At 37.1% G+C, this 16,904-nt stretch overlaps 1 protein-coding gene across 11 annotated transcripts in view; it reads right to left on the bottom strand.

The window, feature by feature from the left end:
* LOC309484925 (adhesion G protein-coupled receptor L3) overlaps positions 1-16,904 on the bottom strand; it is a 326,392-nt gene that overhangs the window by 49,946 nt on the left and 259,542 nt on the right. For all 11 annotated transcript variants that reach the window (XM_082151409.1, XM_082151416.1, XM_082151415.1 and 8 more), the window contains 3 exons: positions 12,548-12,731; positions 7,146-7,268; positions 3,111-3,316 (listed from right to left, as the gene is read on the bottom strand). In XM_082151409.1, coding sequence (XP_082007535.1) covers positions 3,111-3,316; positions 7,146-7,268; positions 12,548-12,731 — 513 coding nt within the window. The remainder of the gene's footprint in view (positions 1-3,110; positions 3,317-7,145; positions 7,269-12,547; positions 12,732-16,904) is intronic.

Below are 16,904 nucleotides of genomic sequence, written 5' to 3'. Positions count from 1 at the left end.
AAAATGGATGTTTCTTCATTGAGGATATGAGCTCGCTGTTCTTCACCCACGCTGAAATTATACTAATCTAGATGTGGGCCATCAGGCGCTCAGTGGAAGGAAGACTTTAATATCACAAAGCCATTCACACACACATACACAGTGGCGGTCTTAACATAGAGGCATAAGTAGTCGGCTGCTTGGGGCCCCCTACCAGCGGTCGCAGTAGGGGAGCCCCCAATCAACCTCAAAAAGGAAAAAAAAAAGAGAAAAGAAAAAGCCCCTTATCATGAACGCTTCAAAAGCACGGTAAATTGTATTAATATTAAGAAATACGTTGAAACGTTAAAGTAGTAGTTAAAATGTCCAGTTTATGGTTATCTGTCCCAACGCATACACCACCTACTTTCACAATGAAATGGACTAGTCCATAACAGTGCGCAGCGCGAAAGATAAACACACAGTGACAGGAGGACTGGGAAGTACACAAACAGAGACGAAGCAAGACGAGTCTAAACTCGAAAATGAAACGAAGTTACCCAAGCGGCGAAAAGACGCCGATAAGTATTTGGCAACGCTGCCAAAGATGACAAACTTTTTTACGGCTACTGTTGGGGATACAGTCAGGAACAACAACGTCCAAAGCGTTGAGCATGGCGCTACAGCAGCAGTAGCTAGCTGTGAAGTGGCGACAATTGCAACTTCAGCCCTCTCTCCCTCACACACACACACACACACACACACACACACACTATCATGCACATTGGTTTGTTTGTAGAATGTTTGAAATGTTCAATCTCAAATGTAAAGTAAATTCACTTACAATACCCTGTATCTTGTACATGGGTTTGTTTGTAGAATGTTTGAAATGTCAATCTCAAGTGCAATGCCAATTGCAACCTCACTCACTCACTCATACCCCTTTTCCACCAAAAAAGAACTGGTTCGGAACTGGTGCTGGTTCAAAGTTGGTTCAACTTGCGAACCTTCTCAGAACCTGTTTGTTTTTCCACTGACTAGAGAGCCCAGCGAACGACGTCGTTCGCCAACTTCAAGCATAACAATTACAATGGCGGACTACATCGTCTTTCTTCAAAAGTTTCTCTTGGCTTTGCGATCCTATATTGGGGTCAGAAGAAGACGTTTAGAACACATTTGTGCTGCTCGTCTGGATTACTATAGACGGAGGTTACGTTCGAGAAGAAGTTCGACAATAACCCTGCCCCCAGCCCCCGACGTAAGCATGACGTGGTAAAAGAACGGTTCTAGTCCAGCAGAGTTGGTGCCGCTTTGGAAACAAATTTTCCTGGCCGAGAACCGGTTCTTTGGCTGTCGAAACACAAAGAACTGGTTCGCGAGTAGGCACCGGCTCCGAACCGGCACCAGCATTGCCTTGGTGGAAAAGGGGTATCACTCACACATACAAAGTCAATTATTCATCTTGTCAATATTTGCAAAGTATATTACTGTATGTGGGGGTTTACCCTAACTACTTGTCTTGCTGGTTATATTGATATTGATTTCATCTTAAAAAAAAGAATAAACAGTGCTGGTTTTCCTGGCATTTTGGACATTTACTTCCCCATAGATTAGCTTTACCTGCCTTACCACCATTCAGCCGGTACATTTTTTTTTCGTTCTCTTTTAAAGATCGGATGGGGGGGGCCCCATACATACCTTCGCCTTGGGCCGCCAATTTGCTAAATCCGCCACTGCACATACACATACACATACACATATACACACACACACCAGGAGAACCTTGATTAAATAGATCAAAACCATTGGCCGACTGATGTGAGTTTGCAGTCGATTGTGTAGAGAACTAATGGTTAACAAGGGTTTGGTCATTTGTTTTAGAGGTGGGGCAAGTCATTATATTTTTATAACGATTGTTGTTTTTATCTTTCTTTTGGAATAACAATGAATCAATGTGTGCTTAATTGTACTGAATGTGCACTTGTGTTATTCAAATCTTAAATGTATATAAAATAAAATAAAAGATTGCACTTGCAGATAATATCATATTAATGAAATTAAAGGATGCTTAAGTGTATTTAAAGAGAATACACTTTCATGACTGTTTCTTAACACACTTAAGCCTTAAACGCATACCTCAGGTCGTTAGTGACCAGGGACGTCATTCACTACCCTCCCCCTCATTCATTTTTTTAAAGTTAGACATCAACCTTCTTAGTATTCCTCAATGAGTTCATTATAAACGATATAACAAGAAAAAAAATATAAAAAAACAATGCCTGTTTTCCCATTATTTTTTTGTAAAAAATGTATAGGGTCGCTAACGTCCTGAAGTGCATAACAGTGTTTTTTTTGTTGTTTTTTTGCACAACAATAAGTGAATCTTTGATGATTGAATAAGTGCAATTCACATGTATACCACAAGGTGGTAAAGGCTGATGAACAATGATCAAAAAGACCTCTAAAGTTCAGCTAATTCCATATAATATAAATTTTAATTTCAGCATTTTGGGGAAAAGTCTATGCAATGGATTTAAACTTTGTAAAATGTGTTAAAAGGAGCAAAAAGTGAATTGCTCTTAATGGTGGCTGAAAGCATGATCAAATATGCCAAAATCTACAATAAACAGAGATACAGGCCGTTGGGACATGCAGAGATCCAGATGTTTTGATTTTGTGGAAATCTGCAGAGTTCTGCGGATATCGCTCTCCCGTGAACGTCCTCCCACACACACAAACAGGAAACCAAGTTCCCTGGTCTCTCAACCTGTTTAATCATAGCTGGAGGCAGAGTATCTGTGTGTGTAATTTTTTGGGTACGTTTCAATAAAGAGGTTGGATGAAAAATTATTCAGGCATATATGATGGTGGTGTGACTGAGGGACCGTCCCGCTGTTAAAGCAACCATTTATTCATCACCTCTTCATCTGAGTTACCCAACCAATCACACACACACACACACACACACACACACACACACACACACACACACACACACACACACACACACACACACACACACACACACACACACACACACACACACACACACACACACAGTCCAGCACTCTTGGAATTTCTTGGATGTTTCTATTCTGACAACAAATCTCACAGTGAACACAACACAAACCGCATGTCTTACAGCCTTGTACCTGAATATGTCGGACTGTGAATATGACTGGGTCGGACAGGTAAACTTTGTTACTGTCTTTGTTGATGGCCGCTGTTATAATGGGAGAGTTGACGATGACAGAGTAGTTGGTGTTTAATGTCTCGCTGCTGAACTTCATGCTGGCATTTTCTGTGGAAAGGTATGAACCCAGATGCTTATACAGGACAAACGCCATCCGGATTTCACCTGAGAGAGACAGACAGACAGAAAGAGAATGGCTGTTCATTTTAGTACAAATGTATTCATTACAATGACAAAGTTCACATGAGTCGTTTCAATGATTCGGTGAAATCAGAAGTATTATTTCGCTACTCAAAATAATTTGTAAAAAGGACTCAAATAAATTGGTCAATCACACACACACACACACACATATATATATATATATATATATATAGGGGTGTAACGATACACATATTTGTATTCAACTGTTCGGTACTAGGCTTAAAAAAATGCCGTTCAGCACGAGCCGATCTTGATAATGAGACACTGTTACTACACAGCGCTAAGAGATCCAGTAAATAAAGCATTTGAATTCACCACAGAAGTAATAACATCGCTGCAAGTTTCAAGATGTTGGAAAACTTACACATATTTAAAAAAAAATACATTAAATTACCATTGTAACCAGTAAGTGGCTGCCTTTTCCACTCCCAAATATTTATTTTTTAATCGTTTTGCTTTTGATTCATTATTTCGACATTATGAATAAAATTGCTGCCCTCAGATGTTAATCTGGAGCCTTGCAAACTTAAAATAAAACTGAAATTAACCTTTGTTTATAACTACAACAATATTAAATATAATTTTTTTTTATAAGCAGATGTTTTTGTTTTATATGCTGCTAAAAAGAGTCAAGTATAGCTCCATCATTGTTCAAAGTAAAAAAAAGATCATACTTCATGATGTTAGTTTTAATAAAAATAAAAAAATTATTAAATCAAGGAAATTTCTCTGGCATTTCTTTCTTTTTTGCTGTATCGAAAACGTACCGAACCGTGTCACCACTGTAGCGTATCGAACAGAACCGAACCATGCATTTTGTAAACTGTTACACCCCTAATATATATACTTCATTTAAAATGTATAACATATCATACAAGTAAGAGTGCTGTTTTTCCATTGGCACAATTGTTCAGTATTCACTTTAATAAACAAGACATGAAAATTAAGTATCTTAATATTTTAGACACAACACTGTCTTTGAATATTTGGAAAACAAAAACAGTTCCAAGCCACATCTCAGAGCAACATGAAGTGTTTTCATTACTGAATGCATCTGCGTTTTTGAACAAACTGGCTGAGTCAATGATGCAGTGACCCATTCATAAAGAAAGCTTTGTTTCTGAACAGTCAGCTGTTTTAAATGAATCGGTTGAATGAATGACTCAATAAAGCACTCATTAAGTCACTTGTTTCATATTTAAAAGTACAATTTCATATTTCTGTTATTCTTAAAACATGAATCTCATTACATCATGTAATTGTAATTACAGTGTAATAGCAATTCATCTCACCAGAGCTTCATTAAACCTTCAAAACTTTGGGGTCTGTAAAAATTGTATAATATTTTTGAAAGAAGTCTTTTATCTTCGCCAAGTCTGCATTTATCTGTTCATAAATTCTGGGAAAAATGTGGGAAAATATATTCTATTGTATTAATTCTATTTTAATACATTTTAAAATTTAATTTACTCCTGTGATACAATGCTGAACTTTCAGCATCATTACGCCAGTTTTCAGTGTCACATGATCCTTCAAAAATCATTCTAATATGCTGATTTGCTGCTCAAGATCAAGAAACACGTCTTATTATTATCAATGTTGAAAAAAGTTGTGCTGCTTCATATTTTTGTGGAAACCGAAATAGAAATCTTTTGAAACAATGTAAATGTCTTAACTTTCACATCTGATCAATTTAAACTGATTTAATTTAATTGGTAAAAATGCCCTTGGAAATCAATTTAAGTGTGCAAATATTAGCCCTTATTGGAAAAGTTAATTTCTTTCACTGTGTGAGAGATTCGAGGGGAGCTCGTTTAGGAGATAAAGCTTTAAAAAGCCAAAGCTGCAGCATAACAAAGCAAAACTTGCTAAATCTGCTGTTGAACACGTCCTGATGGGGCGTTGGGGTTCTGCAGCACGTTTCTTTAGAGGTCAAAAAACGTCTTCATTACCACATCATCGAGAGCAAGCAGACACTGTCTCAAGCTGATCGAAATACTGTTTTAGTCGTTATAAGCAATGAAGTGAAATAATTTGAGGTTTGATTAGATGGGTTTCAGTTGATCATGTAATGAATACATAACACCCATAATGCTTTTTTTCTTTCGGCAGCCTTTACTGAAAGCTACAAAGGTTTCGAGTGAGCGAGAAAAAAAAAGGGAGGAAAAAAAATCTAACCACAGAGTCGATTTGATTCTGCTTTATTGAAATGTTATTAGCGCTTTACTGCCTCCTTTGACAGAGCTACAGTTCTGCTCGTTATTTTCGTGTCACTCACTTGCTTTTTCATGAAAAGAAATGAAAAAATAAAATATGAAAAAATCCACCGCCTCCCCGCAGAGTCTGGGATCACTGACTCACAATAACAGACAACAATTTTTCCCAATTCCTGTTGATGGGCCGTTCAGTAACAAGCGTTTGGTGATGAAAGGAAAACCTCTGATGAAGGAAACCAGTTTTATGGCAACTTGTTCATAAAAAGGGAATAAGCACTGAGGATCTAAACTTATTAGCCCCCTATTGTATTTTGGCAAGAAGGATATTGTAAATTCAGAGTTTCAGAGAATGGAAGTGGCACTAGTGTTCAGTTCAATTTTAGAATCATTTAAATACTATTATAGTTTTTGTTAATATTTTAAATAAAAATGTTTTTTTTTTTTTTCATATTCTCTCTTTTCATTTTCATTTTAGTTAAAGTTCTGCTGTGTCTTTTTGTCATTTTCAAATGTCTATATAGCTTTTATTAAGTTTTGCTAATTCACTTTTAGTTATTTTAGTACTTCAACTGAAACTAAACGAAAATGATAATTTTTTTATGGTCACACTTTAGTTTAGGGTCCAATGTACTTATAACTATGACTTTTGCCTCAAACTTAAATAATAGTTAGTACAGTAGTTTTTAAGTTTAGGTATGGGGTAGGATTAAGGGATGTAGAATATGGTCATGCAGAATAAGTGCTTTATAAGTACTAATAAACAGCCATTATCCTAGTAATATGATGCTAATAAGCAACTAGTTAATAGTGAGAATTGGACCTCTAAACTAAAGAGTTACCATTTTGACTTAGCCACTAGTTAAAATAAAATAAGTAATACATAAGTATAAATAATAAAACTTTATTTTATTTCAGTTAATTCTCATGTTTTTTTGTTTTTTTTTTACAGTCACAAAAATGTGTTATTAGCCACCCAGCCAAATTTGAATGATAAAAAAGCCGCCAAGTAAACAAAATAAGCTATCAAAATCTTGACAAATGAGCAGTATTCTCTGCTCTCAAACGCTGGGGGCGTGTCCGCTGGCTGCGCTCAAACCACGCCCACTCGCGGGAAAGCTGCCGCCGCCTCTAAACTGTCACCGCTACAGCCGGAATGGATGCTCGAGGATGGATGAAGGCCAAGGCGGGAGATAGTCGGTTCGGCCCCATTCACCAGTAACAGCGGATTATCAGTGAATCCCAGTTGTCTCCGACGAAAGTTTATAAAACTATCCTGTGTAAAATGATCACTACAGAGGCCACCACCTCGCTTATTTTATTTTATTTTATTTTATTTTATTTTATTTTATTTTATTTTATTTTATTTTATTTTATTTTATTTTATTTTATTTTAGTACTTTAACTTAAAATAAAAGAAAATGAGAAATGTTGCCTTAGCAATTAGTGTTTGTTTAAAAAAAAATATATATATATTTTAGTTAATCGTCAGTATTTGTTTTATGGTTTTAGTTTTAGTTAAATATAATAACCCTGTTAGCGTTACATATGACCACCCCATAATGTTGTGAGCGTACCGTTTCTGCCGTGTTGTTTGAGAGTGTTGGCTGACAGGTGGATGGCGTTCCCTTGGCCTCCTGTCTGTGGAAACTTCAGATCGGGCAAATTTCCATCTGTGCTCATCCTCGCCACCTCCAGCTCTGAACAAAAACACACACATGACAGAAAGTGAATGAGGACTGGGGAAAGAAACATCAACGTGTTTAATATATTTGGTCCATCCCACTTATGTGCTATTTTCGAAGTCTTTTGATGTCATACACTCGCTTTGTCTGATGAATAGGTTGAAATTAAAATCACTGATAATCTTGACATCCGCTCAAGATCTCTATTGGGAGTTTATAAGAACTGTAGCAATTTCAAATACATTAATTAAATGTAGTCACTTTAAATAAATAAATTATATGTGCTTTTATCTGAAATAACATGAGAACAACCAAATTCTTTTAAAATATGCTCAATTTAATCTGCCATTATTTGTTTTATAATATTTAAAACAAATGCATTTCTCTATCTATAAATGTGTTTATATGATGTTCTTTTTTAATTATATGATTGGCTTGATGCCAGCCAATTGCTGCACTGCAATTTTGAGTATCAATATATCCGCCTTTTCCAAAAAACACAAGAACGCATCTCACTGCGAGCCTTGGTAATCAATTTCGATTTATTGATCAGATCCGATTTTTTGTATAGCTGTTTACATGTTGTTTTAAATGTGGCCAATATCAGATTCCAGTGTGAACAGATCAAGGTCCTGAACTGACTCGCATGTGCAAAAGAACGATAAAAAGACGTCATGCAACACACTGTCATACGGAAGTAAACATGGAGAACACTAAAGTAAGTGATTCCACGTTTATTTATTGTGTGATCTGCCATGGAAGCCAGTGAATTGATGCCCAGGCAATATACAAAACAAAGATGAGGATGTGAGAGTTTTTTAAATATTTATGTTTTGCTTGTATATAGAGCTGTCACTGTAATACTTATGAGTTCTGACACATTACTGTCCTTCCAATGACTAACTTTCACAACTGTATTGATAACTTCGGGTGTGTAAAATCTTTGAAGTGACTGCTATGAGTGCAACATTGGGACGAATGTTGATCTTGAGTGATATAAAAGTCGCACAAATTCTGTTTGACTGTTCAGACTGAGGTCGCATTGCAAAACTGTATTAGATTTAGTACCACATATGGAAGCAAGTGGCCCAAATCAGAATCAAAAAGATCGGTTTGGTGTTCACAATGTCATGACAAAAACAGATCTAAGTCACTTGAGAGCAAAAAAACAAACAAAAGAAAATTTGGATTTGGGCCACATTTACCTGCAGTCTGAACGTAGCCTAAGACAACTAAATCCAGATATTTTAATCAAATCTGTAAATGCCTTTAAAGAACCACTTTAACTAGACATGAATGATCACTGTTATCACCTCGCTTACATTTTGATCAGTATCAACTCACTTTTATACTTTTACTTTTATACAGCAGTAGTTGACAATGAATGCAGTGTTATGAATTGTGTTCTTACACATTTTAAAACGCAACGCGTATGACATCAAGCTTGCGTAGAAGCATCTGCATCACAAACTTGCGTAGAGTCGGCACTTATAAAACAAGTTCAAATGGAGAACTCATGCTGTGCTGTTTGAACAAATTAAAGCATCATGTGCTGTTTGAGATTCCAACTCTGATCCAGCACAGCTCTCTAATTAAAGTATGAATACACTGACTCGCTGCCTGATTTTTGCAGCTGCCTTTTTGGGCATTCGTAAACATCCTTTCACAGAACCTGAAAAGAAGTCAGCCACAAAATCCCAGAGCATTTACACAAACACTTATCGCACCAAAATTAACATTAAAAATCCCACCGGAGACGTGGATTCGGTGGCGGGGTGGTGCTTATCACCGCTTCAGGTATTTGCCGCCAACAGGACAAAAGAGAGCGAAAAAGAGCTGTGGGCAGAAAGAGACGATTGCAGGCCGGAAACACTTTTTCATTCCTCCACCGTCGCTGTGAAAAGCTTAAGACAGCAAACAGCGGGCTGAGACGCTGTTGTGCCTCAAGAGAAATCAAAAGCCGGTTTAAATAACGTTAATCACACAAAATCTGCTCGCCAGATTATGAGCATGAGGACAGACACTCCAACAAACAAACAAACACACTCTCCATCAAAAAGGAAAATCTAAATAGAATGGTGCACTGTTTTTTAAAGCGCATTATATTAAACCGAAAGAGGAGGATAACAACCACTTCAGGGTAAGTTGGCAAAAGATGAGCATCCATTCTCACACACAAACAGGCTTTTTATTTCCCTGAACAACTGTGTCATCAACACGAACATCAGATGGCAACGCCGCTAATCTTCTCCCGATTCTCCACATGGCACGACGCTGGCGCTCTGTGTTGCCTTAAAGGGATAGTTCGCTCAATGAAAATGCTGTCATCGTTCTCACTATCATGTTATTTGTGAGATGCAAACATTAAAATCCATTAGTTTACAAATCATGCACTATGGTAAAAGTGTTTTGAGGTCATAACAGAGTATTGAACAAGGAACCACACAAAAATAACACTTTATTTATCGATATCTTCACATTTAGGCTAATCATAATTTGTGTGAAAAGTGATGCAAGTTGTTTTACTGACACTTGTGTTCATTTCAACCTCAGTCAACTGTGTATATAGGTAGGTTTTTTGGAGTTAAGTAGAGGCACGTTTTTCCAGTGAGCCTGGGTTGCAAACATAACACCTTCAGAGACATTGTGCCAGGTTTAATGTCAAACATTATTGCTTTTTGCAAGTTTCGGATAAATACTCTTACATTTCAGTATATTCCTCACACAACATACCACGAAATGTCTTCAGAAGGCTTGGAAAAGAGTGCAAAACTTGCATGGACAACACATTGGAGAATATACGACTGCTTTTTGGAGCTTGACTACACACTTGTGTAAAGATCTAAATAATTTTAGATTACTGGATTAGGTTTTACAAGAGAATACTATTTCAGTCTTTCTACTTTCAAATTAAATGTGTTAGGCCTACTTGTAGGGGTGTAACGATACCCTCATGTCACGATACGGTATTATTGCGATACTCCAAGACATGTGATAAAAGGTTAACAAAAAATGTACTGTTGATTAAAATGCAAAATTTGGTTTTACATTGGGGGTTGAAATGAATAGGTTATGACTTCGTGCTGAAAACCCAATGCACAGCACAATGGTGACACCAGAATAAAAATATGCATGATTCTGAAGCTGAAAATATATAATCATTTTAGACGAATGTGCTTGCATATGTAGGCCACTAAATAATGTAGGCCACTTTTTTCACAAATAAGCCCCCATATTGCATTATTTTACATTATATTCAACATTATAGTAGTTTAATGTAGTACTGACACTAAAACTGAAAACGTCTCACAGTATTTTTTATTTTGGGTGAACTATCCACGATACACATTTTCACTATCCACAATATCCACAATCCACAATATTGTGACATGATTTATTGTTACACCCCTAGTTACTAAACTGATTCTACACCAATTTTTATTTTTTTATTTTTTTAGTGTATGGAAAACAGCATCTACTTGTGTGTTCCACCAAATAAAGTGACATGAGAGTGCGTAAAAGACTGAATTTTCAATTTCAGGAGATCAGTTCCTTTAACTTAAGGCTGCTATTCAGCCCTGCAGAGCCAGTGACGGACTCAACGGCCCCGTGGGCCAAACAAACCTTATAACGCCGCAAACTAACCCCATCAAACAGGGCCTGAAGGTCTGCTAAAGGTGTCACAGCCCGCAGATTAATCTCCGTGCAGCTCGAAGGATATAAAATAACCCTCGTAAAAAGTTTGTCGGGAGAGACTCTCTCGCCCCACAGAGCCAAGCTCCGGATCCCTTAATATCAGGATAAATCACATGCCAGACACGATAAATTCTGTTTTATTAATTCCCAAAATGCGACCATCTCCACAGAGAGGCGGCAGACCTAAATTCTGGAGTTTCCATGGCAGCCAGATTGTCTTAAATCCCCGTCTTTAGGAACGGAAGATACATCCGCTTTTATCCCGGAGGAATATACGCACGCACACAACACCATGATCTGGGGAATGCTGACATTCACACTGTGATATTCGTAAACAGATGCAAACGGCACAGGAAAACGTGGGCGTCCTCAAAACGTCTCGTCCGATTCGTCCCCGGGCTGAGAAACACATCGTAAACGACACTAAATTATCGCTCGTGGCATATGCTCACTCAGCCTTTCATTTAAAAATGCTTAATTATGCCTCCCAGTAAAGAAAATGAAACGATTTACAAACGTAAAGTAGTCAAATCCATCTGTTAATGGTGTATTCAGAGAGTGGTATGAGATTATCTCTGAGGAAAACAGGTTTATCAGTGTGTATCAGGGCTGACGGGGTCCATGGACACAGCTGATAGCTGAGCTGTGATGATTTCTGGTACTGGCAACCTCGATCACAATCAAAAACAGACGCTCTGACATGTTCCATGGATAATGCCTGCTTTGGTGTCATGTTGCTTCTTTTTTTTTTTTTTTTTTTTTTACACATTAGAGGTCCAAATCCTATGTTTTTTTTTGGTTGCAACAAATTTCAAAGCTCAACCATTTAAACCTGTTACAAGGTTGACAATAATGATAAAATGATTAAGAAAATAGTTTTTCAACCGTTTATGAGACGTATAAATGACAAAATCATCAAGGAAATGTATTTCCTCATGATGTATGAGAAATATACAGTAAATGACAAAAACCAAGCAAATATAATTTCTGTAATGTATAAGAAATATAATTGACAAAATGATCAATATTTTCTTTCGCTGTAATTTATGAGAAACAAATGACAAAATGATCAAGCAAATATTTTTTTCAGTAATTTATGAGAGATATAAATGACAAAATGTTCAGGCAAATATTTTTTTCTGTAATTTATGTGAAATATAAATGACAAAATGATCAAGCAAATATTGTTTTCTTCTGTAATTTATGGGAAATGTATATGTAAAAGAGCGCTTATAATCTTTAGTTTGACCTACTGATATTGACAATTACCATGTTCTGAAGGTTAAAATAAAAACAAAACCAGTTTCAGACCTTTCTTTGTACCCTTCTCTTGCAAAGCGCCACCTACAGACCACAAAACATCCTCGCTCCAACAGAATAATAAAAGAGATAAGTCAGTCCCTTGCATGTATGATTATGGTATTCTAGAGATACTGAATCCTGACCTACATTCCTGTAACTCAAACAGCAAAGCACGACATTAGCAATGGCAAGGTCATATGTTGGATTCCCAGTGAATGCATGAACCAATAAAATGCAAACCCTGAATGCACTATAAGTAGAATCATCTACCAAATGCATAAACGTAAATGACTTACGGATGTTTTCTGTGTTTTCCTGCACAACGTCAGTTTTGAGCAGGTTGTCAGCGAGCACAAAAGCGCCCTGCTCTACGGTGTCCAGGAGCATGGTGGCGGCCCGGAGCTGTTCGCCGGTCGAGAGCCCCATCCACGCCGCCCGCGCCTGCGGCTGCAGAAGGTTGTTCACCGTTTCCACCATTGCCTGCAGTGGCAAAACAACATTAGCAGTCAGATGCAGCTAGCACATTGTTAAACCTGTCACCATCCTAAAAACTACTGACAAAATTAACATTTAGAAAGGTCTTTTGCTGGCTATTCAGCATTATTCAGCTAGCCAATTCAATATGAGGTCTGTCAGGACCAGTGTTGGGGGTAACGCATTACAAGTAACATGAGTTATGTAATCAGATTATTTATGGAAGTAATGCATTACTTTTAAATGTACAATAAAATATCTGAGTTACTTTTTCAAACAAGTAACACAAGTTCCTTTGTTTTCACATTTATTGACTGCCAGCTCTCCTGTCCACATGCTGAGAGAAATCAGGAGAAAGTTCAGAGGTGATGTGTGTGGTGTGTGAACATGATGGATATTGTAGTTCTAGACTAAATGTGAAGATGCATTTACTCATCTCGCATGCACAAAACAGATTCAGTATTCATAAAAATGAATAAAAACAGTAAAATGTGAACTCAGAATATTACACAAACCTACAACAAATAAATGTTTAATTGCACAAATATACCTTTTGCATTTAATCTCACTTTATTAACTAATGTCTTTGCTGCTGACCTTCGGTGGTCCAATTCAACCATACTAATAAGCAAAATGACTTTAGATAAACATCCCATTTTGTTTTGTTTTGTTTTAATTGCTGAAGTAAGAGTGTTGTACTTTTTTCTCCTGTGTCCAATTCTTCTACAATCCAGAATGGCAGCACAGCTAAAAAAGCTTTGTTTGAGCTGCGGCCTCTACTGTACAGGAGTGAATTTGCATTTCCTTCAGCCTGAGGCTTATTCATTTCACTTTTGGTATGAAAGTGAAGATGCAGACTGTCACCAGCTTACAGTAAGTTACTTGAAGTTGTAAGTAAAAAAAAAAAAAAATGAAGTGTAGAATGTTGGACATTACATGCACTCAACTAGCACACAGCTTTAATTACATCAGAGTGGGAGGGGCTATCAGGCTTCCATGTTAAATGACAAAATAACCTTCAACCACATAGTGCATAGTATAAGTTCACAGTGTATAGGACGGTATTGGGACACAACTAATATACTTTTTGTCATCTGACACATGATAATGTTAATGAGATAAATCTTCCTGAGCAATAACTGTACAAAAAAAAAACACTTCGGTAATGATTGGTCCTATCATTGAGATAAATGAGAATGTTAACAGACAACTTTCTCCAGGTATTATGTAGTAGATTTCCTTGGCTTTTGGAAAACCATCTGGTATTGCTTACAATGGGTTTCATTCACTAATAATTACATGGATTATAAGCACCTCTCATGAAAAATGTCCGCCAAATTCACAACACATGCATACACTCATGAATTTGTTCTTAACCTTGTTGTAATGTTAATGAATTTGGAGCATTCAAAACGAGCAACCACATGGCCAAGGTTAGTAATTTGCATAAACATGCCCCATCATCTCCATATAAGGGCTTTCCGCACAAACTTTTACAGACCCAACAGATTACAGACCAGCTGTACGTATGCTTATCTGCATTTTTACACAGAGGGACCCCACAGCTTGAGCTATAACACAGATTTTGTAACTATTTTCCTGTATATTATGACATACAGTACAATATATAAAGATGAAATATCTCAGTATAAAATGTCATCTTAACATGTTTATAATGCCACCCTGAGTATGTGATTTTGTGTATGTCTGATTTGTATAGATGAATAGTGCATATGCACAATTAGTGAATGACTGGAAAAAATGAATTGATCAAAAGATGTGAACCTTCATTCCCATTGTACCATGTCCAAAACACTGGTAATAACATGACAGATGGTACAAAACACACACACACACACACACACACAGTCATTTAACACCTGCCTCTGGCTTTCTGCAATGCCGGATATCAAGTTGTTGAAAACACTAACCAATCCGACACTTCAGCAACTGCTGCCTGTGAGTTTCGCAAGAAGTGGACGCTCTACAGAGAAAGAGCTCTTCGCTAAAAGCTACAAATTCGGATGAGAAGACGGTGCTACAGCTGTGGTAGGTCATTCAGCCCTTTAATAATATTTAACCTCCATCATCAAAACCTCATCACTCGGCTTAACACCACTACCGCCAATTAAACATTTAAAATGCTACGGGCGAAAACTGCAACTGGAATGCTAATAAGGCAAAGCCTAAACATGTGCAGCGATTGACAGCTGGGAAACTTCAGTTTTGCCAGAATGACTGAAATCTATTGAAGGGGAAGGATAGAAGAGATGAAACAGAAGTTGAGGTTCAGGGAACCACTCGCATCTTTTACCTCAAACTTTCAAGAGATGCTGATTTGCGCTCACTTCAAAGAAGCTCCACGGCCAAGGCTAAAAGTCGACATCTGTGGAATTTTCAAGACATTTCATTTTCAATGCACTCGAGTGAACAGATAAAACAAAGCTCTTTATGGAAGGAGAGGTCCGGTATAATGCAGTTTACCGCACAAGGACCGAGTGAACCCTTCGGCTCTCAGGGCTTTTGATCAATAAAGTATGAAAGAGAATATTCCGATGCAGAGAAGGTAAACTTACAGGCAGAGCAGAAGGTGAATCGAGGCTTTTGTACGGGAATTGAGTGTGCATACTGTGTGTTTATGTAATCAAGACATCAATGTCACACTCCGGAGAGTCAACACTCACACGAGAGAATATGTCACCCAAACAACATGACACTTGTTGTTTTCTCACTCCAAACCTGAATCATCTTTCTTCCCTCACACAAAAGATGTTTTGAAGAATGTTTATGCTTAAATTGAATGCATTATTCACTGAAAATGTTGTGCTATGCTGCAGCTCTCAAATCTTTCACATTATTAAACATACCTTGTTGCAATATGTGAAAAAAAAAAACCTAAAAAAAAAAAAACCTGAGGGGACTAATTAGTGTTGTCACAATAGAGTGGTGCAGGTATTACATCAGTTTGTAGGCCAAAATGCAGAAGCGAGTTAGCATTTTAGCACTTCCGGTTCCATCGTCCCGATGTCAATGGGTTTTCTGAATGGAGTTTTGGTTAAATGGATGAAATAAGGTCTGTGGTGAACACAAGCTCAAGACACTTTCACGTTTCATTCTACAACATAAAACACATCATTATTACCCCACTCGTGATTTTTTTAAGCTGTTATGTGTCTTGAAAAAGGTGATTGCTAACAAGTGGCTAAATGGGACTACAGAGGCTGTCGGGGAGATTAAACGTCATCACGCCGAAAAGGTAAACTCAGTCCGCTTTTACAGCATCGTTATGGTTATAATTGTGCTCTTATAAACTATTCTAACTCAAATGTTCTGGGAAAATGTATTTAGATAAATGCTGAGGTAGTGGTCAGAACCTTAGTGGTGGTGACGCTGATGTCGAGCGACCGTGGTGTAGTTCGTTTATAGCCTACCTTTAGCTTTTTGCTTCTGGTGACTGTATTTAGGCTTCAAAAAAAAAAAAAAAGTTGTGTTCATCTGTGATAATTATCTTGATGGACAAAACGTGCAAGTATCATAAACTTTTGTTGATCAAAGAGCTTGTTTTTAGCAATAATCTAAAAGCCTATGGGAAAATCCTATTGGTTTTTTGTTGAGGGAAACCGAGTGATGCTAACTGGCGGTTGGCCTACAAAGTGTCGTCACACCTGCACAACTCTATACCAAAATTTCCGCAGTCGGTACCAATTCAAACCCACCCCCTTTAACTATTTCAGTAGTTTATCGACTTTTGACAACACTATAAACATTGGTGTTTGGTGTCATTAATGTACTGGTGCAAATGTCTCATTACGTTCTTCAAGCTTTTGCGTTGCTCGGAAGAAAACTGTTCTGGGTCTTTTTTTGATGAAGTTGGCATTACTGTATGTGATGGAAATGACAACAAGGGAATTTTTCGTTATGTTAGTATTATTTATATACTATTGTAGTTGTATTAATATTTTGAATTAGCATTTTTTAATTTTAGTCTTTTTTTGTAATTTTGTCATTATTTGTCATTAATTTATAATTATTATTTTTTATATTACTGTCATGTCATGTTTATGGACTTTCAGTTTGTCGTCATCGGTTTTCTTTGTTCTTAGTTTGTCTGTCTTGACCTAATTTCTCAGTTCGTTTGATTAGTCATTTCGTTCACCTGTTGTCATAGCTTAGCTAATT

This window comes from Leuciscus leuciscus (genome assembly GCF_965113295.1).
Source record: "Leuciscus leuciscus genome assembly, chromosome: 2".
NCBI lineage: Eukaryota > Metazoa > Chordata > Actinopteri > Cypriniformes > Leuciscidae > Leuciscus > Leuciscus leuciscus.
This window is presented reverse-complemented; position numbering and strand designations above follow the sequence as displayed.